The sequence below is a fragment of the Mobula birostris genome, chromosome 6 (genome assembly GCF_030028105.1).
Source record: "Mobula birostris isolate sMobBir1 chromosome 6, sMobBir1.hap1, whole genome shotgun sequence".
Taxonomy (NCBI): domain Eukaryota; kingdom Metazoa; phylum Chordata; class Chondrichthyes; order Myliobatiformes; family Myliobatidae; genus Mobula; species Mobula birostris.
In genome coordinates, this window is record NC_092375.1 from 150,886,802 (window position 1) to 150,911,695 (window position 24,894).

Here is a 24,894-nt window from a genome sequence, read left to right on the forward strand (position 1 = left end):
CAGTTCATTGGCTATATTTAAGAGGGAGTTAGATATGGCCCTTGTGGCTAAAGGGATCAGGGGGTATGGAGGGAAGGCTGGTGCAGGGTTCTGAGTTGGATGATCAGCCATGATCATACTGAATGGTGGTGTAGGCTCGAAGGGCCGAATGTCCTACTCCTGCACCTATTTTCTATGTTTTCTATGTTTCTATGTCTAAGCGATGTATTATAATCAACTTGGAGTGTAGCAGTCAGCGCAATGCTATTACAGCTGGTGGCATCGAGTTCAGAGTTCAATTCTGACACTGTAAGGAGTTTATATGTTCTCCCCGTGACTGCATGGATTTTCGTCAGTATCCTCCCACAATCCAGAGGAGGACCGGTTACTAGATTAGTTAATCATTGTTAGTTATCCTGTTACTAAGGTAAGGTTAAATGTTAAGTACAGGGGTTGCTGGGCCGTGTGGCTCATGGGGGTGGAAGGGCCTCTTCCATGTTGTAACTCTAAAAATGAATAAATAAATAAATTAAATAAAGACTTCATTACATCTCCAACTCTTGTTTTAACATTGTGCAGATGGATTTGAAGACTTTTCCTTACAACAGACAAGCTGTTCCTGTTGCCTCTTTCAGATCTTTCTCTGCTTCTCTGCCTGTTGCTGCTTCATTGCTTCCCACGTGCTGCCCTTTCCATCTTGTGCTTTGCATGTCTCACTTTCCAATGCTTTTGTCTTTCACACTCACACCCTGTGACTTTCCCCATCGACCACTCCAAATCTCCCCCTCAATGTTTCTCCCTTACTGAGTAAGTTTGTGCTCTGTTTCCATCTCTGCTCTTAGACTTGATGTTGATTGTAATGGCAATACCATTAACAAAGGTCAGTGTGCTGAGACATGCAATAAAGAGTCAAGGATTCCATTGATGTTGAAATTCTTATTGTGGCAAGGACATTGTCCATTTCCCTCAACAGATGCTGCCTGACTTAATGAGTTCATATTACAGCTGTTTTTTTCACTCCAAGATTCCAACATTTGCTGTTTGATCTGTCTCCAAAGAGCAATATCTGTTCCACTCAGTCTTGAACAGATATATATATGGATAGTAACTTTATCATTGCACTAGCACAATCTCACCTAATGATCTGGCAGCATAGTTTGTCCTTCATTCTGTTACCCTCTCTGCATCATTCACTCACACAGCACAAAGTCATCCAACAAACCATGACACCCAGGCACAACTTTGTAGGCAAGAAACTAAATTATTACAAGGGTTCTTTGGATAATTGTTACAACCCAGAAAGCAGTCAATTGCATAAAACAACTTAATGAGAAGTTGGTCATAAAACCACATTCTTATTTTAAGAGTCAATACTATACATAGTTCACTCTTTCAAAAGGCCTCACCTGTGCCTTGTAAAACCTAGGCATCACATCTCTGCTCTTGTATTCTAGACGTCTTGAATGCTAACACTGCATTTGCCTTCCTCACAACTGACTCTACCCGCAAGTTAGCCTTCAGGTTGTTATGCATAAGGACTCCCAAGTCCATTTGCTTCTCTGATTTTTGGATTTTTTTCCTCATTTAGAAAATAGTCTCCACATTTATTTCTACTATGATTACCAGATGCAAGGCGTTTCCCTACACAAAATTTCAGGCTCCAGCCCTGGCTCATTCCCTAACAGGAGATCTAGTATCACACTCTCTCTATTTGAGACTTCTATTTACTGACGAAGGAAACTTTCTTGAACACATTTGACAAACTTTTTTTCCATCCAGCCCTTTTACAGTATGGGAGTCCCAGTCAATATGTGGAAAATTAAAATCACCTACTCAAATAACCTTATGTTTCTTGCAACAGTCTGCGATCTCTCTACAGATTTCTTCCTCTAAATCCCATGGACTGTTGGGTGGTATATAATATAATCATATTAACACTGTTATGTCTTTCTTATTCCTTATTTCTACCCATAAAGCCTCATTAGACAAGCTGTCTGGTCTGTCCTGTCTGAGCAATGCCATAACATTTTTCCTGACTCATAATACCACCCGCGCCCCCCCCCCACCCGCCCCTTTAATTCCTTCTGCTCTGTCCCATCAGAAACAATGGAACCCGGAACATTCAGCTGCCAGTCTTGCCCCTCCTGCAAACAAGACTCACTAATGGCTACAATGTGCTGAACCATGCCCTAAGCTCATCCACCTTTCCAAAAATGCTCCTTGCATTGAAATATACACAGCTCAGACCTCAGAACCTAAGGGGTTGCTTTCCTTCCTCCATCTGCTTTTCAGTTTTCCAACAGTTTATGGAAGCTCCTCAAAGCCCTGCTCAATACTAGTGCAAGTGGAAATAGGCCAACAAGAGGCTGTTGATCAGGTGAAGAATATGCTGTCGTCCAGCCTTCTATTGATACATTTCAACCCAGAGTTGCTAATCATTGTCGTGATGGATGCGTCCAAATACAGGGTGGATGCTGTTATATCCCATATTTTTCCTTGATGGTTTTGAACAAGCAGCCATGCATGCACAACAGCCAGGACCTCCTGGAGACTTCCCATTCCCATACTGACACGTCTGTCCATGGTCTCCTATACTCCCATGATGAGGCCAAACACAGGCTGTAGGAGCAACACCTCACATTCTGACTTGGTAGTGTCAATTAAATGGCGTGAGCATCGATTTATTTCATCTCAAGTCATTACTCCCCTCTGCTTCACCCCACCCTCTGTTTTCCCTTTCTAGTATCTCTCTCACCTCTTCTCTTCCCATCTTCAAGTCTTCTGACCTTTCTTCTGGATCCCCACCTCTTTTCCTTTATCCCATGATCTACTCTTTCCACCCCCCCATCAGATTCTTTTTTTCAGACCTTTATCTCTTCCACTAGTCACCTCCTAGCTTCTCACACCCCCCTCCACCACTCATCTACCTTTCTCATCACCTGGACTCACCTATCACTTGCCAGCTTGTACATCTCACCCTTCCCCTACTCCCACCCCCATTTTAAAATTCTGTTTTCTGCCCCATTCTTTTCCAGTCCTTATAAAGTGTCTAGGAATGAAACTTTGCCTGTCCATTTCCCTTCATAGACGCTACCTGACCTCCAGCATTTTGTGTGTGTTGGATGGTGTGCAAGACAAGTTTTTCACTGTACCTCAGTACATGTGACAATAATAAAACAAATGTACCAAATGCCAATTCATGCCAGTATAATTCTCCCAATTCCAAATATTCCAACCCTGTTTACCAACTTCTTGTATGGAATCTTATCAAAGGTATTGGAAAATCCCATGTATCTGTTCAGTTCCCTCATCTCCCCTACCAAATTAATCAAACATGGTTTTCTTTGCATAAGTTGATGTTGAATTTGGTCAGTCATAATTGGTATTTTGGAAGTTGCTTAGGGTAAGAGTGTCAATAGTTCTGTTCTCGTCTTTCCCCATTACTTAAATAGTGGGGACACATTTGCTTTCGTTGAACTTGTGGGATCCATTATAGATTGTATAAAATTTTGTAAGACAATAATCAAATCCCTTATTACAAACATCTATTTCAAAACATTGTAATGCATATCACCAGGTTATCAGGAATTATCTTTTATCATGCTCATTAATTTCATTGCATTACATTATTAAATTTTGTACTTTGATTTTCTCTTTTGCAGTGATTCATTCTTGAACTCAAAGAGTTGCCGATGAAGACTGTCAAGTTCATTTAGTCCATTCTTTATTGCTGAATGCTTTTACGAAATTAATCTTGTCCAAAAAGAAATACCATAGACCATAAGACTATAAGACAAAGGAACAGAAGTTGGCCATTCGGTCCATCGAGTCTGCTCCGCTATTTTATCATGAGCTGATCCATTCCCCCATTTAGTCCCACTCCCCGTCTTCTCACCATAACCTTTGGTGCCCTGGCTACTCAGATACCTATCAATCTCTGCCTTAAATACACCCAATGACTTGGCCTCCACTGCTGCCCGTGGCAACAAATTCCATAGATTCACCACCCTCTGGCTAAAAAAATTTCTTCGCATCTCTGTTCTGAATGGGCGCCCTTCAATCCTTAAGTCATGCCCTCTCGTACTAGACTCCCCCATCATGGGAAACAACTTTGCTACATCCACATCATACTGCAGATGTTGTTAAATACTCTATAGGTCTGAAGTGTGAAAAAGATTTATCATTTCAGATCCTAACCTGTCAGCTTTGACAAAAAGAGAGATTAGGGATGCTTGAAGCTGGACCAACTGACAAGATGCTGAAGGTAGTCAGCCGATTGAACAGCCCGGGTGTTGGAATTATTGGTATTTTGTTCAAAACCCTGCATCAGGTTTCCCTCACACAGATGCTGCTTGACCTGCTGAGTTCCTCCGGCAGGATGTTTGTTGCTCCAGTTTTGACTAAAGTTTTGGTTGTTTGTTTCAGCGTGACTGTGCTTCAAATTTTATTTGAAATTACAACTTTTTGGAATTTATTGTCTCAGAGGCACAAAAAATAAAAATAGAGGAACTCATCAGACCCAGAAACATCTGTGAAGTGAGAAATTAAATTGTCAACAGTTTGCATTGAGATCCTGCAGTTTTTTTTATCTTTTGCTCGAGAATCCAGCATCTCCAGTGTATTGTGTCTTAATAAGATGAAAAGTTTGTCTTGTTATTTCTGAATTTAACTAACAATAAAAACTTTCATTAACTGCTTAATTTAATCAGCAGCGACCTTAACAACATGGCCTACTGAACGCGACGCCCAGTCCTCAATTACCTCATTACGTTTCTACGCGTTGTTGTGATGTCAACCTAACGTAACAACAAAGTCCCGCTCACGTCTTCATCCTTCATTGGACCAACCCGGGATCGAGGTCCTTGATTTACATTAAAAGCAACCAATCGGATGCCGCGTCCGCCTCGGCCGGTGGTCGTGAGGTGATGCCGATTGGAGCCGAAAGCGTGGTGATGGCAGGCTGCAAGAGTGGTTGGTTGCATGGGTTTCTGCTGGTTTTTGTAGGGCTCGGAGTATGGGATGTTTTGTTCGTGTATGAAGAAAATAAGTGCAGCATGACGTACATGTTCCAGTACCCAGAATATCTTGTAAGTTGCCCCGGCGGCCGGTTGTACGTACTCCAACCAGGCTTTACAGAGTAGGAGTCGTCAGTTCTGGTTGTGCAACAGGCCATTCTGGTTTGTCAGTGCACTTTAGCTCTGTACCTAGTGTTTTGACAAGGATATAACCATATTCTAACGTTTCAAGGCACCTGATTCCAAAATGTTTTCAGTTAAATCTCCAGTTAAGTTTAGATGATAGATCGTGCATAAAATTCCAGGTCACCATCTGATAACATCTTGTTCAGGTTTTGGTTAAATTTTGCATTCTTCGTTGATGATCTCTGGTCCTTTTACTACTATGCCGCGGCCTGTCTGCAAATTTAAATTTGTTATGCAAAGAGATGGTTGTTCTTTGTAGTCTTTTATTGAAATTGAAATGTATCGTAGGGAAGCTTCCGCGATTTGTTTCCTTTCTGCATTCTCGTGTTATCGCATTCCATATCAAATCCTTCCATCTTTGCACCTACTTTGGTAAATTTATATCCTTCAATTACCGTCGCCAAAATTCCTCAACTTTAGACATAGTTGTTCCACAGTTGGAGCCTCAATTTCTAACAAATACATAATTTTTATTATGCACCAGATCTTCCAGCTTAAAAAAAAAGTACTGGCCACTAATTACTTAGTCTTAGCATATGAGATGAGCTGGTTATGAATCTCCACAAGGCATTACTGGAGATTTATATTTTGCTGAGAATGTTCAGGATGCCGACAGTAAAACCTATAGTGTAGATTCACTAAACTAGAGGGGATGTGGGACAGTGATACCTTTGCATTCATTATAACTGGGGAGAAAAGTTGTGAAAATATTTAAACGATTTGAGATGAGAAAACTGATAATTCCCAAAACGTGGCAAATTGATAATGAGACAAAATTAGGGACCGGCAACAATGTAGAATTTTCCTTTAACACACACAATTCTGGAGGAACTCAGCAGGCCAGCAGCATCTATGGAGAGTACGGTCAACATTTCGGGCCAAGACCTTTCTGCAGGACAGCTACTTGGATTTCCATCATCCGCAGAATTTCTCTTGTTTGTGATTAGAATTTTCTTTTATCAGGCCATTAATTCTTCGAGGAAATGGTGTGAAACAAAATGAGGAAGTTTAGCATATCTGGCGTGCAGCTGCAATCACCATGGTCACAAATTGCCTGTAGCGTTATGCAGGAACCATTTATATAGCACCTTTTAATATAGCAATACCTCACAGAAACATAACAATAAAAAATGACTGAGCCACATAGATATTGGGGAAAATTTACAGATTTTTGTTTTACCTACAAGTTAAAATTTAAGGCATTCTTTAAGGAAGGTAAAAGAGATTTTAAAAAAGTAGATAGGTTTCGGGTGAAAATTCCAGAGTAGCGACATTGAGGGAGCTGGAGGAGCACTGGGTTGGATGCAGGTCTGATGAGGTTAAGAGGGGATGACATCAAGGAGGGGAACTGAAAACGGGTTTAAATTTTAAAATTGGTCTTGCTTAACTGGAATTGGGATGTAGAAGCTATCAGAAAGATACTTGCTAAATAGGCACGTGTATGTTTGTGATTCCTCCATTTTCATTCATATAGATTTACCTAACTTAACATTGGAATATTTACCCTAAAAATCTTTAATTCTTGAAGTAGTCAAACTTCAAGACAGTTAAATGATATTGGGGTTAGTGGTGAAATTGCTGCATTGATGTGTTTGAATGATATTCATTACAGTTCATATTCCCAGCAAAATACAGAAACATTTGTTAATTAACTATTTACTAAATTATTCTTTTTGTGCATCCCATCTGTTTGCTTGATCTAGCATAATTGAGGAAACTCATTCTACATTGTCATTTAATAAATGAGTTACCTCATAGCAGTAAAGATTGTTTAATTAAAAAGTATGGACTTTTTTATGTAATGTTCTGATGAATAGGGCCTATGGGTTTTACTTTAGAGAAATGAGGTGCTAGTGATATAACATATCAGAAATCATTTAAGCCAACACAATCTATGTTTTGTGGTATTTCAAACACTGGTGATAGACAGTCTTACGTACCATGTTTGCTTAACAGATTTTGCCCAGTATTTCAAAACAAAAATTGGTCAGGTTCTTGTACATTAGTGAAAGTGTGGCCTAAGTGGATCCCTAGATCAGATGGAATTCCTATGATGTTTACAATGCAATAATGTTGACATTATTCATGTAATAGAAAAGAGGTGGCTTTCAGTAGGTGGAAGTAATTCCTCCCTACTTCCTATCACCAGACTACTCATTTATTAGGATTCAAAATTGTTTTATGTCATTTCCTGTACACAAGTGTAAAGGAAGACAAAATAATTGTTACTCTGGATCTAATGGAAAACAAAGAGATGAATAGCACAATAATTAATAACAGCACAAATATAATCATATGTATCTAAGTATATTTTAAGTTTTCTTATTTTTGATTTACACCTTTGTCTCATTGGGGATTTCCTGTAACACAGGGAATATTTCATATTCAGTTCCTTTTGTGGATATTTTGTATATGACTTAACTTTTATTTCAGTTTATCCATGAATTTCTGTGTGTAATGTGGATAATGCAAAATTGTTGCTAATTTTGAAAAGATTATATTTATATGAACTGTAAATGTTAGTGTAAAGTGAGGAGGTATAACTCCAATTGTGTTTCATTTGTTGTATGTAAACAGAAAATAAAGCTTCCAAAGAAAGTTTCCAATCACTACCCAAGTTATGGTCTATACCTTTATGAAGAAAGAGATTCTGCTGAAGCACGAAATGGGCTAAAACCTTCAGGAATCCCTGTTTTGTTTCTTCCTGGAAATGCTGGGAGTTATAAGCAAGGTATGCTTTTGAAGCAAAATTTGGTATGTCGTTTTCATTCTTGTGCTCGTACAAGAAATATGCCCATCTGATTTTTGGAAAGATGGCTGCCTAGCAAGAGTTCAAAATTATTCACTGGAAAGGTTCTAGGAATGAGGAATTTCAGCTACGTTGTGAAAATGAAATTGTTGGAGAGGAAATTTTGTAGATCTGTCTAAAGTCCCAACTGGTTTAGATTAGGTGATCCTTGAGGATCTAGTGATTGCAGCATGGTGGAGCTTGGCATACATTTTGGGAGTGAAATGCTTAAGAATAAAACAACTATTGTACCTTAAATTAGGGAAATGACAGAGCTTTGAGGGTAGAATTGGACTATGCAAATAGGTTAATTGGCAAAAGGATAGATATGCAGTGGCAAACATTTAAGAAGGTAATTCATAACTCATGACACTGATAATAATTTACGAAGAGGAAATGTACTGGCATCCTGGAGCTTTGTGCAACTGTTGACAAACAACACACTTCGGCAGGATTCTTATAACACCAGGAATCCAGTATTTTTACTATTTATATTTTTACAGTATTTATACTTACCAGCACCTGGAATCCAGTATTTTTGATGCAACCTGGATAACGTGGTTACGGCCATCATATCTCACCTCTAGACTGTACGTGCCTCAGAATGATGGCTGAGATATGAAGTTTCTGTGTCAGTATAAAAGGATGTTTAGACTCTTCAGGCATAACCACTGTCTTCCTCAAATGGGTCCAAGATGAGAAGTGATAGATTATACACATAACCATGTACACCTCCTCTTCATTCTGCAAGGCATTCATTGTAACACTCTTCTTGACTTTCGGATCATCTAGCAGAAGTTCTCCAGAGCAGTCGGGATTCAGAGATCATTCCCTTTCGGGCTGAAGAAGATACTGAGGCACCCATGTCTCATTATTCAGGAATGGTTTCACCTTCAGCCCTCTAGAGGCCACATCTATCAGGTCGCTAGAAGTGTTCACATTCCTCCATTGAGATGCTTGTGAGACATTAAGAGATTCTGAAGGACCTGGGAGTTTCATTCTTGATATACTAAAGCACAGAAGCGCTATCAGTCAGGAACACTGAGTCCTGAAGCTGCATGTGCAACTCGTTCCTCCACAATGCGTCCATACGGCTTACCGCTGTCGCTGCAGTGAGCATTGAGCTCCATACAAGGGATGGACACTGACTTTTACAGAGCTACCCTCGATAAAAGCACACAGTACACATGAGAGTGTAATAATCAAGGACACAACCCACCCAGCCAACAGACTTTTCGTCCCTCTTCCCTCCGGGGGAAGGTTCAGGAGCTTGAAGACTCGTACGGCCAGATTTGGGAACAACTTCTTTCCAACTGTGGTAAGACTGCTGAATGGATCCTGACCCGGATCTGGGCCGTACCCTCCAAATATCCGGACCTGCCTCTCAGTTTTTCTTGCACTACCTTACTTCCCATTTTTCTATTTTCTATTTATGATTAATTAAATTTTTAATATTTACAAATTTTAACTATTTTTAATATCTTTAATATGTAATATTTGTAATCCAGGGAGTGTGAAGCGCAGAATCAAATATTGCTGTGATGATTGTATGTTCTAGTACCAATTGTTTGGTGACAATAAAGTATAAAGGAATGCAACAATAGGTAGGTCACTGCTCCATGGCCATCTTTGCTTGTGTCTCAAAAGTGGTATAACTGTGCATCAGTACCTTCTTCAAAATTCAGGGGTTTCAAGCATCTAACAACATTGAAGTCTTCCAACTGACAAGAGTTTTTCCAGCCAGCTTATCCACTCATGAGCAACTTGTGTAGGTATTGTGTTATCCCAGCCAACAAGCCCTTTCTTACATCGGTCTTTTAGGATCATCTTAGCAGATAGCACCACCAGACTCGGATTCCCAAGGGATCATAGATGGAACTAATTGTGGAGAGGGTTGCCCGTCTGGTGAGAGGTCTGTCTTGGATCGCGATATTAAACTTGTAGTATCAGACTGAATGCACCATCGCACACACAGTACTCTCTCTGCCGAAGGTATATCTTAACCTTTCACTCTTGCTCCTCTGGCATCACAGCTAGCACACTGTGTCTGTTGCTTAGCCACTTTGTGAGTCGAAAGTCACCTTTAGCACAAATAGATACAAGGTCATGATGGAGAGAGACATCGCTTCTTCCTCAGGGGACACTGACACAAGGCAGTTGTCAACATAGAAGCAATGCAAAATCTTAACCACAGTCTCGCAGCTGAACTGTTTTTGATTGTCTTCTGTGCATTTCCTAAGAGTGAAGCTGGCATAGCTCAGTGATGAAGTTGCTCTAAAGAGATGTGCCACCATCCTAAAGTATATCATATTTTGGCTGAGTTCACCATCAGGCCACCAGTGAACCCTTGGCAGATCTGCACCTTCCACTGGTACTTTAACCTGATGAAAATTGATTCAGTATCTGCCATGATCACCACTGACTCTTTTCCAAATCTGGTTAAGACTCCAATCAGTGAGCTAGTAAGATCTAGCCCTGTAAGAGCCGAGCATTAAGTGGTATTCCTGAAAAGTCGCTCCACAGTCACACACAACACGAAGATTCCCTTTTCTGGGGTGATAAACACTATGATGTAGAATATACCAGACATTTTCATCACTATTCCAGATACTCTGCTGGCACTCTTTCAGCAAAACCTTGTGTGCTGTGTAGTCAGTGTGAAATTACAAATCCTTCTTAAACCTCTTCCTTAGATTTAGAGCACATTGTTCAGCAATCTTCCAATTATTTGACATGTTAACCTCCTCCTTTCTTAATGGTAAACTAATCAGGCAGTGGTCATCCACCAGTTTTGCCACATTTATAATCAGCTCCAGGTCTTCTCTTGACAAACCAGATTGTTCATCCTGACTGCATGCAGCGAAGTCTGCCTTAAGCTGCAGCTGCCAAAGCTCATTGCAGTTCAAAACTGCAATCCCGTTAACTATCAGCTCAGGCTGAGCGCTATTTCTCCCAATGCCATGGTCTTTTTTTCAGTGGTCCATTCGCAGTCCAACCCAACGTTGTTCTAATTGCATAAGGTCCATTAATAACACTTCAAATCCTTTGCTTTAGGCAATTTGTCCCTATCAGCAGAATTTCTGAATTAGTCTCTGGCAAATGGACATGCTTCAGGTGAGGCGATCCTGGGAGATCCCTCTGTTCAGCGCAATAAAAATGGCACAATTTCTTTACATCAATCAACATATTAGCAGGCATGTCCAGCTCATACATGTGTGCACTTTTTCCATGGCATAGCAACAACTGCTAAGAAAAAGACTGTAGTCTTAAAGAGCTTTCACGTCTTCAAATTTGATAGGTGCCCAAGAAAGAACCTTTTGCCTGTAGGTGGATGCAATTTTCTGTTTACAGGTTTCTCCTGCCATCCGAAGGTAGAGCGTTCCTGTGAAACGGTTCGTAAGCAGGAATGTCGTAAAGTGAAGAAGCAATTACCATTTATTTATATGGGAAAAATTTGTGAGCATTCGCAGACCCAAAAATAACCTGCCAAATAACACATAAAACCTAAAATAACAGTAACACATAGTAAAAGCAGGAATGATATAAATACACAGCCTATATAAAGTAGAAATACTTCTCTACAATCATTGCTGCACTGTTCCCCCTAGCAAAAATCTCACGCAAGCGCTCTCGGCAAAAACACTCTCTCCAGTAACCTTTAAGCTATGAAGCTGCCAAATCATACCAAGTAACAGACAAAAATACACAGTCTATATAAAGTAGAAATAATGTATGTACAGTGTAGTATCACTTACCAGAATTAGGAAGGCAGTGCTAAGCACACTGAGTCGTCGGAAGTTGGGGTGGTGCAGTGGTCCCCACCCTCCGGGCAGTGGACAGATACTGATCCGCGAAGCATGCAGCAGTACAGCGGTAGCCGGGAGGCATCCAGCACGTCTTTAAGAAAAAAGCCGAAATAAACAAGCTAATTAATTAGGTGCTGCCCAGCACCTAATTAATTAGCTTGTTTATTTCGGCTTTTTTCTTTAAGATGTGTTGTGTGCCTCCCGGCTACCGCTGCATTCTCCGTGAATCGGTATCCGTCCGCGGCCTGGAGGTTGGGACCACTGGGGTGGTGGGACACTGGGGTGTCATCTCATCATTGATCAGGGCAGGCAGGTCATCTTCTTCTATGTCTGCCTGCCTCAATGTCGAAGGTCGAGGTTCGTCGTCTGCTGTGGCTGATGTGGAAGGCTTGAGAAACGACAGTATGCTTGACTGCTAGCCTCGCGTGTTTTTCTATCATACAGTTCTTTGTAAGCACTCAAACCATCCTGCAAGTATGCCCTAAACTGACGTACCCTTTCAAAATTAAAGTCGTACTTTATCATTGCAGTGAAAATCTCACGCAGTTGCTTCACGTTCAGTTCCTGGACGACTTCACTTTCGATCCATTCGCTACTGCATTTGGTTTTGATTGTTATCCTTTCCTCTTCCAATTGTATCAGCTCTTCATCTATCAGTTCTTGGTCATGCGATGCCAAAACCTCTTCAACATCATCTTCGTCAACTTCCACAAGCCAAACTCACTTTGTCCTTGCTTTGTTCACCACGATTGAAACGCTTAATTATGTCTAGTTTCATGCTAAGTGTAACACCCTTACGAGCTCTTTTAGGCTTTTCCGATACCTTAGAACTTATCCTGCAAACGGATGCTCAAAATAAATCGACATAAAGCACAGTTGCTCAGAGGCACGTGTTTAACATTGCCGGCTAGAATGCAGTTCCGAATCCGGGGGAGGAGCGGCTGCTTTTGATCGCACGCTGCCTTTTTTCGTAACAGTGAAGACACCTTCTGTTAGCAAAAACAGGTAACTAACGTAGGTCTTTCGTAACAGTGAGGTTTCGTAAAACGAACGTTCAAAAAGCGGGGGACACCTGTATAACCAAAATGTTCTTGTAGTAAAGCCTTGGCTTTTACAGAACCTTTCTTAGGATCAATATGCTGGCAAATTCTGACAAGTTCTCTCTTGAGACCCCTAGTGTACTTTTCAAGGAATTAGAGACAGTCGCTATGGCTGTCCGTCTTGCCTTTGACACTGACTTCTAAAGCCCTCATGAGTGCATGATATTGCAATGGATCTCCATCAAAGATTTCAATCTCTCTTGGCAAAAATGAAATGTGTTGCTGTTGCACTAATAAGGTTATTATTTCATTTTGCTTCCTCATGTTATCAATAATACTATTTTGACCTCTGTCATCTGAAACAAGTGTGTTTCCATGCTGTAAGTGAGTATCCCAGTGAGCACTTTGAGTTGTTGGGTATGACATGTTCAGAGAGCCTCCTTAGTGCAGGCTGAGAGTAAACACCCTGAACTACCTATTTTTTTGGGGGGGAGGTCTAGCTCGTGTTTCACAGACACTTGAGGAACAAATGAATCAACGTTGAAATTTGAGTGTTTTTTGTTTTCTTTTGTGCCTTTTGGTATAGGAACTCACACCTGCTGGAGCACTTTCAGTTCTCACCATATTTGAAGTCTTTAGCACATTAACTCAGCGCATTAACTCTGCCGTAATTTCTTCCTCTAGCGTAGCTGTTGTTTCCTTCTCTGTAGCTCCACAGCAGTTAATTGTTCCACTTGCTCTTCCAGTACGTGTTTGTCCTTCAATATCACTGATGTGCGATTAATGCAGCTAAATCGGCATCTGCTTTAATGCAAGCAGAGGAGGTAGTAAATGCAGAAGATTTTTCTCCAACAGAAATTTAAGCATGGACATTTGACACACTGTCATTCGGTTTAACATTATCTTGTGGGTCCTCTGTTATGTGTCTTGTCAAATCCTTCCTTGGAATTTGAGAAACATTGCCTGATGGAAGGTGGGACACATACTCATTTGTTGCAGCAACATGACATTCAACATAACATGTTTGGTTCAAACAGTGTTTCACATACTGTTCCCTATGAATGCACTACAATAGTTATCAATGTTCGAAGAAGATCCATTTTGTCTTTCCTGCTCAAGTAATGAGATTAGCGTGTGATGTTGCCTAGCAGCAGCTTCACAGAGAGAGATTGCAATGGTAAGACATGTTATTCTTTGTAAGATCATTAATTGATGGTATTAAACTTTTAATTTTGTTCACATTTGTTTCATACTCCTTTCAAGGACTTTTGATTAAATTAGTCTTAGCTTTAGCTTTTTGTTCTAGTTTGCAAGCCTTGACTCCAGGGCCTTTGGAATTAATTAACTCTTTGTTGCCTGCAGCACCGGTGATGTTTGATTAAATAAGCATAGGCAACAAACATAGTATCTGTGTGTCCACAACATTTAAACCGGACCGAACAAACATCCTTCAATAAAAACGTCAGCAACTAGAATGTTTATCACTTTAATAAAACAAAGCAATGAGCCCTCCAGCAAGTGCCGCATGATTGAGCAATAGTCCCAAATGGATAGGCAGAGCTGACCATTCAAAACTGTGTTCAAATCCCAAATGCACAACATGAGTCAGCAAAAGGTCATTTATTTGTCTTGTGCTTCTCCTGTTTTGCCATCAGGGCCAAGGCAATCCTTTGCCATAGGTTTGAGTTTGTTTAATATAACTTTTTTTTGTTGTTGACAAAATGGAGTAGTTACTTGAAAACAAATCAAAACTGCTGAGAGAGTAAGCCAGGGTACTCAACATTTTATGATGCACTTCCAAATGACGAATTTCCAAATCAAAAAAGATACATTGGATTCTTTATTACAAAACCAGCCAAACCTAACAATCTTGTAGTGATTTAAAAAAAACTAGTGAAACTAAATTAGCGGTCTAATAGCGTTCCTATTAACGTAATTAACGAAAAAATGAATGGTGTTCCAATTAGCATAACTAAATAAAGTTAGCGATCTAGTTAGCAGTCAAACTAACTGAGTAGTCAACAAAATAATGTAATTTCCCTCATGGCTCACCCCGTCTCTACTAGATAAGACAAAACGTGAATAGGTAACTATACTCATTTGCTTCTATCATGCCCCCAATCATAAACCTAATGATAGATTACCATCATAAGCGCGCCAAAGAATACAATACAAACACAAAGTAGGTACATGGTTCCTACAGGTATCATCTGATTTTTTCTTATCAGTCCTATTTCTTTTCTTGTATTGCAGTTCGTTCCCTGGGCTCTGTGGCACTGAGGAAAGCAGAGAATATATATCACAAGTTCCACTTTGACTTTTATAGCATTGATTTCAATGAGGAGCTTGTGGCACTTTATGGTGGAAGCCTTGAAAAGCAAACTAAGTTTGTACATGCATGTATAAAGGTCATCCTTAAACTTTACAAGGTAAGATTGCATCAAGATACTTGCTTTCAGAATATTTCATTGTGTGCATCAGTGTTCCGCACTTTATAACTTATCTCAAACTTGTATCTCACTTGAAGCCAAGAACAGGGCCCTGAAAACATGATAGGCAGTGATAGAAAACATTTCACTGCTGGTATGCTAATTGACTACAGATAAGGATGGAATCAGGCAACCTGAAACTTCCAGTTTCTTGAGACTATGGTTGTCCATCCGTCTCCTTTATATTGTGGTCCCATTGGATCTCTTACTCAAAACTTCTACTTGGAACTCTGGTGCAGAGACTTATTTTTATGAAAGATATACAGGTAGTATGCTTCCTCAAGGTGAATGAAGTACATCTGTTCTTCAGAGACTTGAGAACCAATCCATTGTTAAAATTCACTTAATGAAGAATTAGATTTGAATGTGTTTACCTTTACATTGTTGACTTGATAATGTGCAGTGATTATGCATTGATGTAGAATTGCACCTTGTAAATCACAAAATTCATATTTTGGTCATCACAATTGAAAGCCAAAGTAAATTTGTTATCTAAGTATGTATGTGTCACCATACACTGAGGTTATTTTTCTTGAAGAACATTGAACAGGGCTACCCAGTGCAGAAGCAAATGCACTTTTCATTTTATTGTTTTCAAAAAACAAACTGATGGAGAAACTTGACATTTTGGGCAGCATCCATGAATGCAAAGGGATCGTTGATGTTTCAAGTTCCTCTAGCAGTTTATATTTTGCTCCAGGTTACACCTAATGTCTCCTTTTCATGGCATTGTTTGTTTGTGGTTTTATGAAAAAATGTAAGCTTTTTCCAATTTTAAGGAAATCCAAAAGTTTGATCCAGCTGTTGCAATTTCCCAACTGTTTCCAAAGCAGCAAATTTATCTTTTCGGCTTTTAGAAGTTTTGTATTAGGATGATAAAATTTTCTCATTAAAGTAATTTTGTTTTGATGTATTTAATTGTTCCTTATAGAATAAACCTCTTTAAACTGACTGAGTGCATGTCACAAGTATTATCATGGGTTCTTTTAGCATAAAATGTGGAATTAAAAATAGTTGCATTTCTTGTTAGGCTCATGTCATGTGATTTTATTCACCTTTTTGATCACAAAAAATGGACTTGTGACCTCTATTTTGTTTCTTGAACTTGGGGAAAATTAACCTTGCTGTTAATCTTTTCTGTTTTAAGTTAGTGGTCAGAGTTTTCCTTCTCCTAGATGAGCTGCTAACCATGGCTGACGAGCCCCATCTGCTCGAAGTGACAGGTTTTAAGGTGCTAGTAACCAGCCTTTGTCTCTTCTCCTGTCAGTACAAACGGTTCCACCGGGCTTGGTAGCTAAGCCACGCATGAAGGCCAGATGCTGGACTTGGTTGTCAGAGACTATTTATTTAAGATGCATGCCATTGGGAGCATTTAATAGGTAGTGGGAGCTTATCCCCACTACCACCCCGAGCTCTAGCAACTCTAAGGAACTAAATTCCTGGTGACTAGTGGTGAAACCCAGTTGCAGCAGAGGGGATGAGGAACGATGATGTGCTGGATGTGGAGGCTGAGGTGGAAAAGTCAAAGCCAGGATAACACTCTATTTTGTCTGGATGACGGTGAGATGCGAGGAGAAGAACAAGAAGTAGAGGAGATAAAGATTTGGCTTCATTAACCAGAGTAGAAGTGAAGCCACATTTCCTAACAAAAGAGAACATTTCAGATAACCTGAAATGGAAGGCCTCATCTTGAGATCAGGTGTAACAGAGGCAGAGAAATTTGGAGAAAGGGCCAATCCTCAAGGGACAGAGTGGCAAGAGGTGGAAGTTGGTAGGTTTGTAGTAAATGTCAGTGGATCGTTTGTCTCCTGAGATTGGACATGGCAATCTAGAAAAGGGGGTGAAGTGTCAGAAATGGTCCACGTGAACTTGTGAGCAGAGTGGAAGTTGGTGGTGAAGATGATAAAATGAATAAGTTCTACACGAGTGCAGGAAGTGCCATATATACAGTCATTGATGTAACGGAGGAGATGGGGAGTGGAATGAGGGAATGTTTGGAACAGTGACTGTTTCATGTAGCCGATAACAAGGTGGGCGTAGCCAGGGTCCATATGGTACGCAGGGCTACTACACCTTTGATTTATAGGAAGTGAGAGGAGTCAAAGCAGAAGTTGTACAGGAGAAGAACACGTTTCACCAGGTGCATGAGAGTGTTGGTGGAGCAGAACTAGTTGGATTTTTGTGGTAGATGAAGTGGTGAAGAGTTGGGGGGACAGGGAATCAGAAATTGTCGAACTGGTGGAGGGCATGGGAGGTGTCCCAGATGCAGATGGGAAGTATTTGGATATGGGGAGACAGGATTGAGTCAGAATGTGAGAGATGTGTTTAGTGAAACAAGAACATGCAGAAACAATGAGCCTACCATAAAAGTCCCGCATATAAATCTTGGGTAAGAACCTACCCTGCATTTCTTTCTTCTGTATAGAAATTGAGATTGTGGAAGTCAGATCTCCTGATGTGTTGTGATCTGTAATAGTGTGGGGAAAGTGGCCTGGTGTTCTTGGTGGGGTCAAGGTCCAGGGTTTGGGATGGGGTGGTACCTGCAAGGTAAGGGTAAGTCCACCAGACTCCAACACCTCCACTCTTGTATGCAGGTTTAATGACTAGATGTGATTGGTGCGAAGTGAATGGAGGGCTTTGCAATCGGAGGAAGTGAGGTTGGATTGGGTCAGATGAATAGAGAAGGCAAGGTGATTGATGCCACGGTGGCAGTTGAAGATTAAAAAAAAGTAGAGTATAAAAGGCCCAAAGTGGTGTTGGAGAGGAAAGGATCAGGAGTGAGGAGCGAAGATTCCTTGTCAAAGAAATAAGGCACAAGAGCAGAGGTGATGCCACTGCTGAAGAGCGGCAACTCGGCATTAGAAAGAGGGGCTTTGGACAAACGGTGAAGATCTAGCAGAGATTGGAGCTGGGGCAAGGGATGGGGTAAATGCTGGAGGGGGGGTTTTGCTGGGTGAAGTGAGTTTCCCAATTTTAGGTACTCACCTTCTGGTGATTTCTTTCTTCCCTTCTACTCACCCTCCTTTCCCCCCCACCCCCTTCCATTCCTTCTGTAGTCTTCCCTGTTCCCCTAAACAGCCTCGCTAGCCCATCATCACTCATTTTCATTCCCCATCCCTTCCTGGTTCACCCATAGGTTGCCCCTTTTCTTGTGCAGTGGTTCTGGTTCCATCTGCCATTTGCCTCTTCCGTAATGGTTCCCATTCTCACTTCCTTTGGAGTCCAGCACTGGCAGCCTTTTGTGTTTCTGTTTATTTCCCTTGAGCAGTTGTCTCTAACCTTCACACTGCCCATCCCCATTTTCCTTAGTTTGTTCTTTCTTCTCTTTTCCCTCCCTTTTTGTCTGCCGGCCGTAGTCTTCCAACTCCACTCCCTCTAATCCCCCTCTATCTGGCACAGCCTTGTCATCTTACACGCCTCCTCGACCCACTAACCACCTCAGATTCCTGCCTCACCACTCCCCTTCTTTCTATACTGGCTATCTCCTCTCTCAGTCCTGATGCACGGTTTCAACCTGAAATGTTGACTATCCCTTCCCTCCAACGGATGCTACTTGAGCCACTGAGTTCTTCCAGCAAACTTTTTGCTGCTCCAGATTCCAGCATTTGCAGTCTCTTGTGTCCAGCATTGGTCTAAAATTCTTCTGAACTTAATTTTGATCTATTTGTGTCCATAGGATCAAAAAGGTGCACCCAGCAGTGTTGCAATTGTGGGCCATTCTATGGGTGGCATTGTTGCTAGAGCACTATTCACACTACCCAACTTCAAATCTGCACTAATCAGTCTTATTGTAACTCAAGCTACACCTCATGTTGCACCAGTCCTGTTACTGGACAGCTACCTCATAGGTAAGTCTGGAAAGCTAAAGTGATTATGGAATTATATCATTGCCTTTCATTCATGATGACCCAAATGGAGGTTTTACATAGCTTTTTTTAGGCAAGCAATAATTAAATTGTAACACTTCCTTTGCTTTTATTTTGTTCACACCATGATGTTTGTATTGAAAGTGTATAGAGAATACACAGTAGTGCATTTAAAAAAAATGCTTTGGTTTGCAATTGTGCAGTGCTATTCACACTTACTGCATCAAATGCATAATGGTAGACATCCCACTGACGCTTGGCTTGTGAGATATTTGGAATTTACTTCACATGCCCTAGTCCGCTGTGGCTGGCCATGGGGGGAACGTCGACTCAGACCATGAGAGGCCTGCGTTGGGCATTTTCATGCCTTACAAGGCGCAGATTGGAAGTCTGTGTGGGGCGCCACTCCTCGCACAGACTAGAGCAATGTGCGATGAAGTGCCTTGCTCAAGGGCACAAACTCGCTACCACAGCTGAGGCTCGAACTAGCGACCTTGAGATAACTAGACGAATGCCTTAACCACTTGGCCACGTGCCCAACCTAGGCTGGGCAAGAGTGGATTCTAACCGGGCTGTCTTCCAAGTGATCGCACCAAGTATGGCTTTCCACTACCTTCATGAAATGGACTGATAAACTTACAGCCAGGAAAATAGTCCTTTTCCATGTGAGAGGTATTGCATCTGGTAGACCCAAGAATCAATATCAGATTTGAAGTTAATTCTTTTAGCAGGGTTTGTTTAGCTGCCTTGTACAGGTAATAGAATGTTGGTTGAATAGGAGGTTGCAAGTTTCATTATGTATGGTTACTGCAATACTTTGCTCTATGATTTAGAGCCATTTTTATGCACATAACAGTGACAATGAAGGGAAAAGGAAAGACAAAGAATAAACTGGCAGAAATGGCAAAATAGTGGCACAGCTGGTTGAAGTGCTGCACCAAAGTTTCAGTGACCAGGGTTCAATGCTGATCACCACTGCTGTCTGTGTGGTACGCTGTCCCTGGAACTGCATGGATTTTCACTGGGTGCCCCAGTTTCTGCCCATATCCCAGAACATTTATAGATTAATTGGCTACTGTAAATTGCCAGTAGAGTTTAGGTGTGTTGTGGACGTTGAATTGAAATATGAGGAGAATAAAACGATGAGTGTAATTGATATAAATACGTGCTGATGGTTAGCATGGATTTGGTGTCCGAAGGGCCTATTTCTATGTGATTCACAGTCATCGACTCTGTTAAAAGCTAGAGCTCAGGGAACATAGCAAGGTATTTGAAATATATGATTGCAGGCGAGATCAAAATGGACAATTTATTACCAATAATTTTGGTCAGGATTGAGCCCAGGAGTAATCAGAACATATTTTAATGATAAACACAGGAGATTCTGCAGATACTGGAAATCCAGGGTAACACACACAAAGTGCTGGGGGAACTCAGCAGGTTAGATAGCATCTATGGTAAAGAATAAAGAGTTGATGTTTCGGGCCAAGACCTTTCATTAGGGCTTCATCAGCGTTCTCATGATGAAGGATCTCGGCCTAAACATCGACTCTTTAATCTATTCTGTAGATGTTATCTAACCTGCTGAGTTCCTCCAGCATTTTGTGTGTTACTCAGTGTTTTAATGATTTAGTGCCTTTGGCATCTACAGAATGGCTTAGCTTGCTTCATATTGAATAAATCATATTTAAAGCATAGTTCATTGAGCATATGTTATGTCAAATTACATTAAATAGACGTAGTTAAGCCAATTTATGCTTTCTTGTAGACTTCTACAGCACTGTGAACAATCACTGGATTCTCAATGAAAAAGACTTGAGTAACATCAGCATTCTCTCAATGGGAGGCGGTTTCCGAGATTATCAAGTCCGCTCTGGGCTGACCATTGTTCCAAGCCTAGGCCTTTATAACAATACTCTAAGTGTCGTGGTAATGTAAATGTTCTTTTTTAAACTTACTGTTCTAGTAGCTGTAATATATTCATATTGGTGTCGTTTACAGTTTTCCTGTGAGAGGGTTCAACTGATCCATTGTACACAAACAATGTCACATTGATGCAGAACCTGAGTCAGAGTAACGTATTTCTCTTTTGTTCGACACTGATGGGCACTCCACTCATTTGAGGGTATTCTTTGCTCCCTATTTTTAATGTCTTGCCTCAATAATCTTGATACACAAGTGTAAACAATATGTTACATAAATTTAATCATATGTAATGACAAATTGTCATTTTTTTTTACTTTTCTGATTACAGTTTTCAACAATAGTACTTGTCAGTTTTGTTTTGAAGAGAACATTCATAACAGCAGAAACACTTTAATAAGTACAGCAGGACAGATTACTGAGGAAAATTAGGAGGATTGAATTTTTTTTTCAAGCATGAACCCCTTCAAAGAATGCTGCTGATGTATAAAAATACGTCATGAAGTTCATCATCAAATCGGGTCAGGGATTGTCTTTAAAAGAAGTGACGACTTGAGCACAAGAATTCCCATATCCTCTGCAATGATATAATGGCGACAATTGAATTGACTTTATTACTTGCATCCTTAACATACATGAGGAGTAAAAAGCTTTATGTCACGTCTCCTTCTGAATGTGCAATTTATAGTAATTTGTAATAAATAGTATGTCCAACAGGACAGACAGTATAGCATAGAAATACAATTGTATCAGCGTGAATTAATCAGTCTGATGGCCTGGTGGAAGAAGCTGTCCTGGAGCCTGTTGGTCCTGGCTTTTATGCTGGGGTACCGTTTTCTGGATGGCAGCAATTGGCTGGAACAGCCAATGTGAGCTTCTGCTCCTCTGTCCTATGTTTGCCTTCCAAGTTAGAGCTCTTTTCTTTCAAGGTATTTTTTTTTAAAGCAAGTTTCTTATTACTCTAAACAGGATTATTTGGTCCAGTCCAAACAGTTTGTTAGCTGGAGGACATTTACCTTAATTATTTTATATTACGAAGCTCATTTGTTTATCCATCTTTGGTTGAATATCTTAAGTTTTTCAAATTGATGAATTGAGGTCGGAAGGGGCAGTGGTTCCAAAACATGGCCTGAGTTTGCTGAGAGGACCTGTTGCATAGAATTGCTACCCATGGTTCTGCATACCCTCATTTATTTGGGTTAAAAGTGGACAGGCAACTGATATTCCTGGCTCTCTTTTTCCTCCAGTTGTGTGGTGAGATCCGAATGTTGACTACGCTCTGCTCTTGAAGTCCTCTGGCATGCTTTGAAAGCAAACCTAGTGGTGGAGCTTTGGCAGCAGTCAAAACTGAGACGCCTCTGATATCCAGCAGCATGATAAAGCTGTTTTAAAAAAAAAAAAATAGAATTAGGAATTAAAAAGTATAAAATTCACTGTAAAGTTAACTGAAACATTAAGACCACTTGTGTTAATGGTTTTAGTTTTAAAGACAAATATATGTTTTAAGAAAACATCAGTATCCTCTGCTTTCCTGTCTGAAGCATTGGAATGTCCATTGATATCATTAGGGTTCTGTATCACACATCGGGCCTGACTGGAATGGAACTTGAATCTATCAGTAAGCTGTGGACTCCTGTATTAATACAATTTTATGACTGAATTCTTTTCAGTCAGATGCCAAAAGTTTCCAATGGAACTGCAAGCTAGACTGCAAGATTTGGCCATGGTTTTTATTCCATGGTCAGGATAAAAGTTGAAGGAGGGGAGGGGAGATGAGTTGGGGAGAGAAAAATGATTTCCGAAGTGTATTATAGCAAGACAAGGTGGGACCTTCTGGTCAGTGGTTTTACTGCTGTGTTATTCAAGTGTCAATTCTTATCTAGTGTTCAGGTCTGCAAGTTCTCCACTCAAAAACACAACTTCACTTTGCCAGAATCAGCATTCCAGCACCATCTGGGGAGTCAAAAGGTGTTTGTCAACAATTTGTACTTGTGTATATTGAACCTTTTGCTCACAGTTCTGAGAAGATTACTAAGTGGCACGGTTTTGTTTTACCTTTTTTCACAAGACAGCATCTTTTCTGACACAGGGAAATGCCAAGAAATGTTGTAAAATGCTGTAACACTAGAAATATGATTGATAAAGCTTTCAGTGATTGAATGTGACAGTTTTTTTTCATAGACATCAGCTGTCCCAAGAGCATGGCTCTCAACTGATCACCTTTGTATAGTCTGGTAAGTATCAGGAAAAATTAGCCAGAAGTTCCATGTTCACTACCCTAGCTAGTTTTTTCGCCACCATCTTAAACATTGACGCAAAAGGCTTCTTTGTTGTTTTAAAAAAAAAAGTGATGGCAAAATGTTTTCAAATAACTAAGATAGTAGAGTCAAGTTGGAGAAACATAAGAACATAAGAAATAGGAGCAGGAGTAGGCCATCTGGCCCCTTGAGCCTGCTCTGCCATTCAATAAGGTCATGGCTGATCTGGCCATGGACTCCTCTCCATCTACCTGCCTTTTCCCCATACCCCTTAATTCCCCTAGTATGCAAAAATCTATCCAACCTTGTCTTAAATATATTTGCTGAAGTAGCCTCCTCTGCTTCATTGGGCAGAAAATTCCACAGAGTCACCACCCTCTGGGAAAAGCAGTTCCTCCTCATTTCGGCCCTAAATTTACTCCCCCAAATCTTGAGGCTCTGTCCCTGAGACCTGAAACATAACAAGCTTCCATAATGTTACAATTCCTGATTGTTCCATCATGCTTGATAATATTAGTTATTTCACTGGATTTGGTTTATCAAATTTTATTAGTTTTTATCCTGTTCACTAAAAGAAAATGAATGATGAATAATCATGCATGAGTATTTGAATAGTTTAAAAATTGATATTTTTGGGCTGTTCTTTGTATCTTTTAGTTCAAGCAAATTGAATTTTCTGAGTATACTTTGCATGCTTTGTACTTCAGCTGTTGTTTAAGCTAACCAGAGTTCTAATCATTGTTCTTTGTATCTTCAGGTGTAAAGAGCTGGTACTAGCCACGGTTAGAGCTTTTTTTGATCTTGTTGATCATCATACTAATCAGGTACATGACTTTGTTTTACTCACTTAATATTTGTAATATATATTTTGTTAATAAATTCCAAAAAAATTGATAGTTAACCACAGTGGCATGAAGGGTATCATACGGCTAGTAACTGAATGCTCCATTTGTGAGATAGATTCTGTAATTAATCCATACGGATCCCTTCTTTGTAGAAGTTGGCGTCTTGGACCTCCAGAAAGTGGTCCACAGTAGGGGTGATTGATAAGTTTGTGGCTAAGGTAGAAGGAGATGAGTTATACACCTCTTGTTCATGCACGTGCAGTTCAGCTCTTGGACTGATTATGCAGAAAGTTTGAAGTTAATCTCATCTCCTTCTACCTTGGGCCATGAACTTATCAATCACCCCTGCTGTGGACCACTTTCTGGAGGTCCAAGACGCCGACTTCTGTAAAGAAGGGATCTGTATGCTCCACGACCGCTGGACTAAGTGTGTAAATGTAGGAGGGGACTATGTTGAAAAATAAATGTGCTAGGTTTTCTAAAATTGACTCCTCCTACCTTAGGCCATGAACTTATCAATCACCCCTCGTAAAATGGTGCCTACTAAAGTGAATAATAGTGTTGTTACAGCTTTTTTATTACTTTCGTATCTGATGAATTTTAACTTTGTTTTTTAGCCGTGGACTTAATGGTTATGAAGTTATGCTGCATTATTTTAGATCTGTGCAGTCATAAAACTTGTTAATTGTTGATATTTGT

The 24,894-nt window shown here is 40.4% G+C and overlaps 1 protein-coding gene across 2 annotated transcripts in view; it reads left to right on the forward strand.

Moving 5' to 3' along the window:
* Positions 1–4,909: 4,909 nt before the first annotated feature.
* The window catches only part of pgap1 (post-GPI attachment to proteins inositol deacylase 1), a 106,217-nt gene continuing 86,232 nt past the window's right edge, over positions 4,910–24,894 (forward strand). For both annotated transcript variants that reach the window (XM_072261627.1, XM_072261629.1), the window contains exons 1-7: positions 4,910–5,066; positions 7,758–7,911; positions 15,068–15,243; positions 18,980–19,151; positions 20,938–21,098; positions 23,274–23,326; positions 24,108–24,174. In XM_072261627.1, coding sequence (XP_072117728.1) covers positions 4,932–5,066; positions 7,758–7,911; positions 15,068–15,243; positions 18,980–19,151; positions 20,938–21,098; positions 23,274–23,326; positions 24,108–24,174 — 918 coding nt within the window. In that variant the 5' untranslated portion in view covers positions 4,910–4,931. The remainder of the gene's footprint in view (positions 5,067–7,757; positions 7,912–15,067; positions 15,244–18,979; positions 19,152–20,937; positions 21,099–23,273; positions 23,327–24,107; positions 24,175–24,894) is intronic.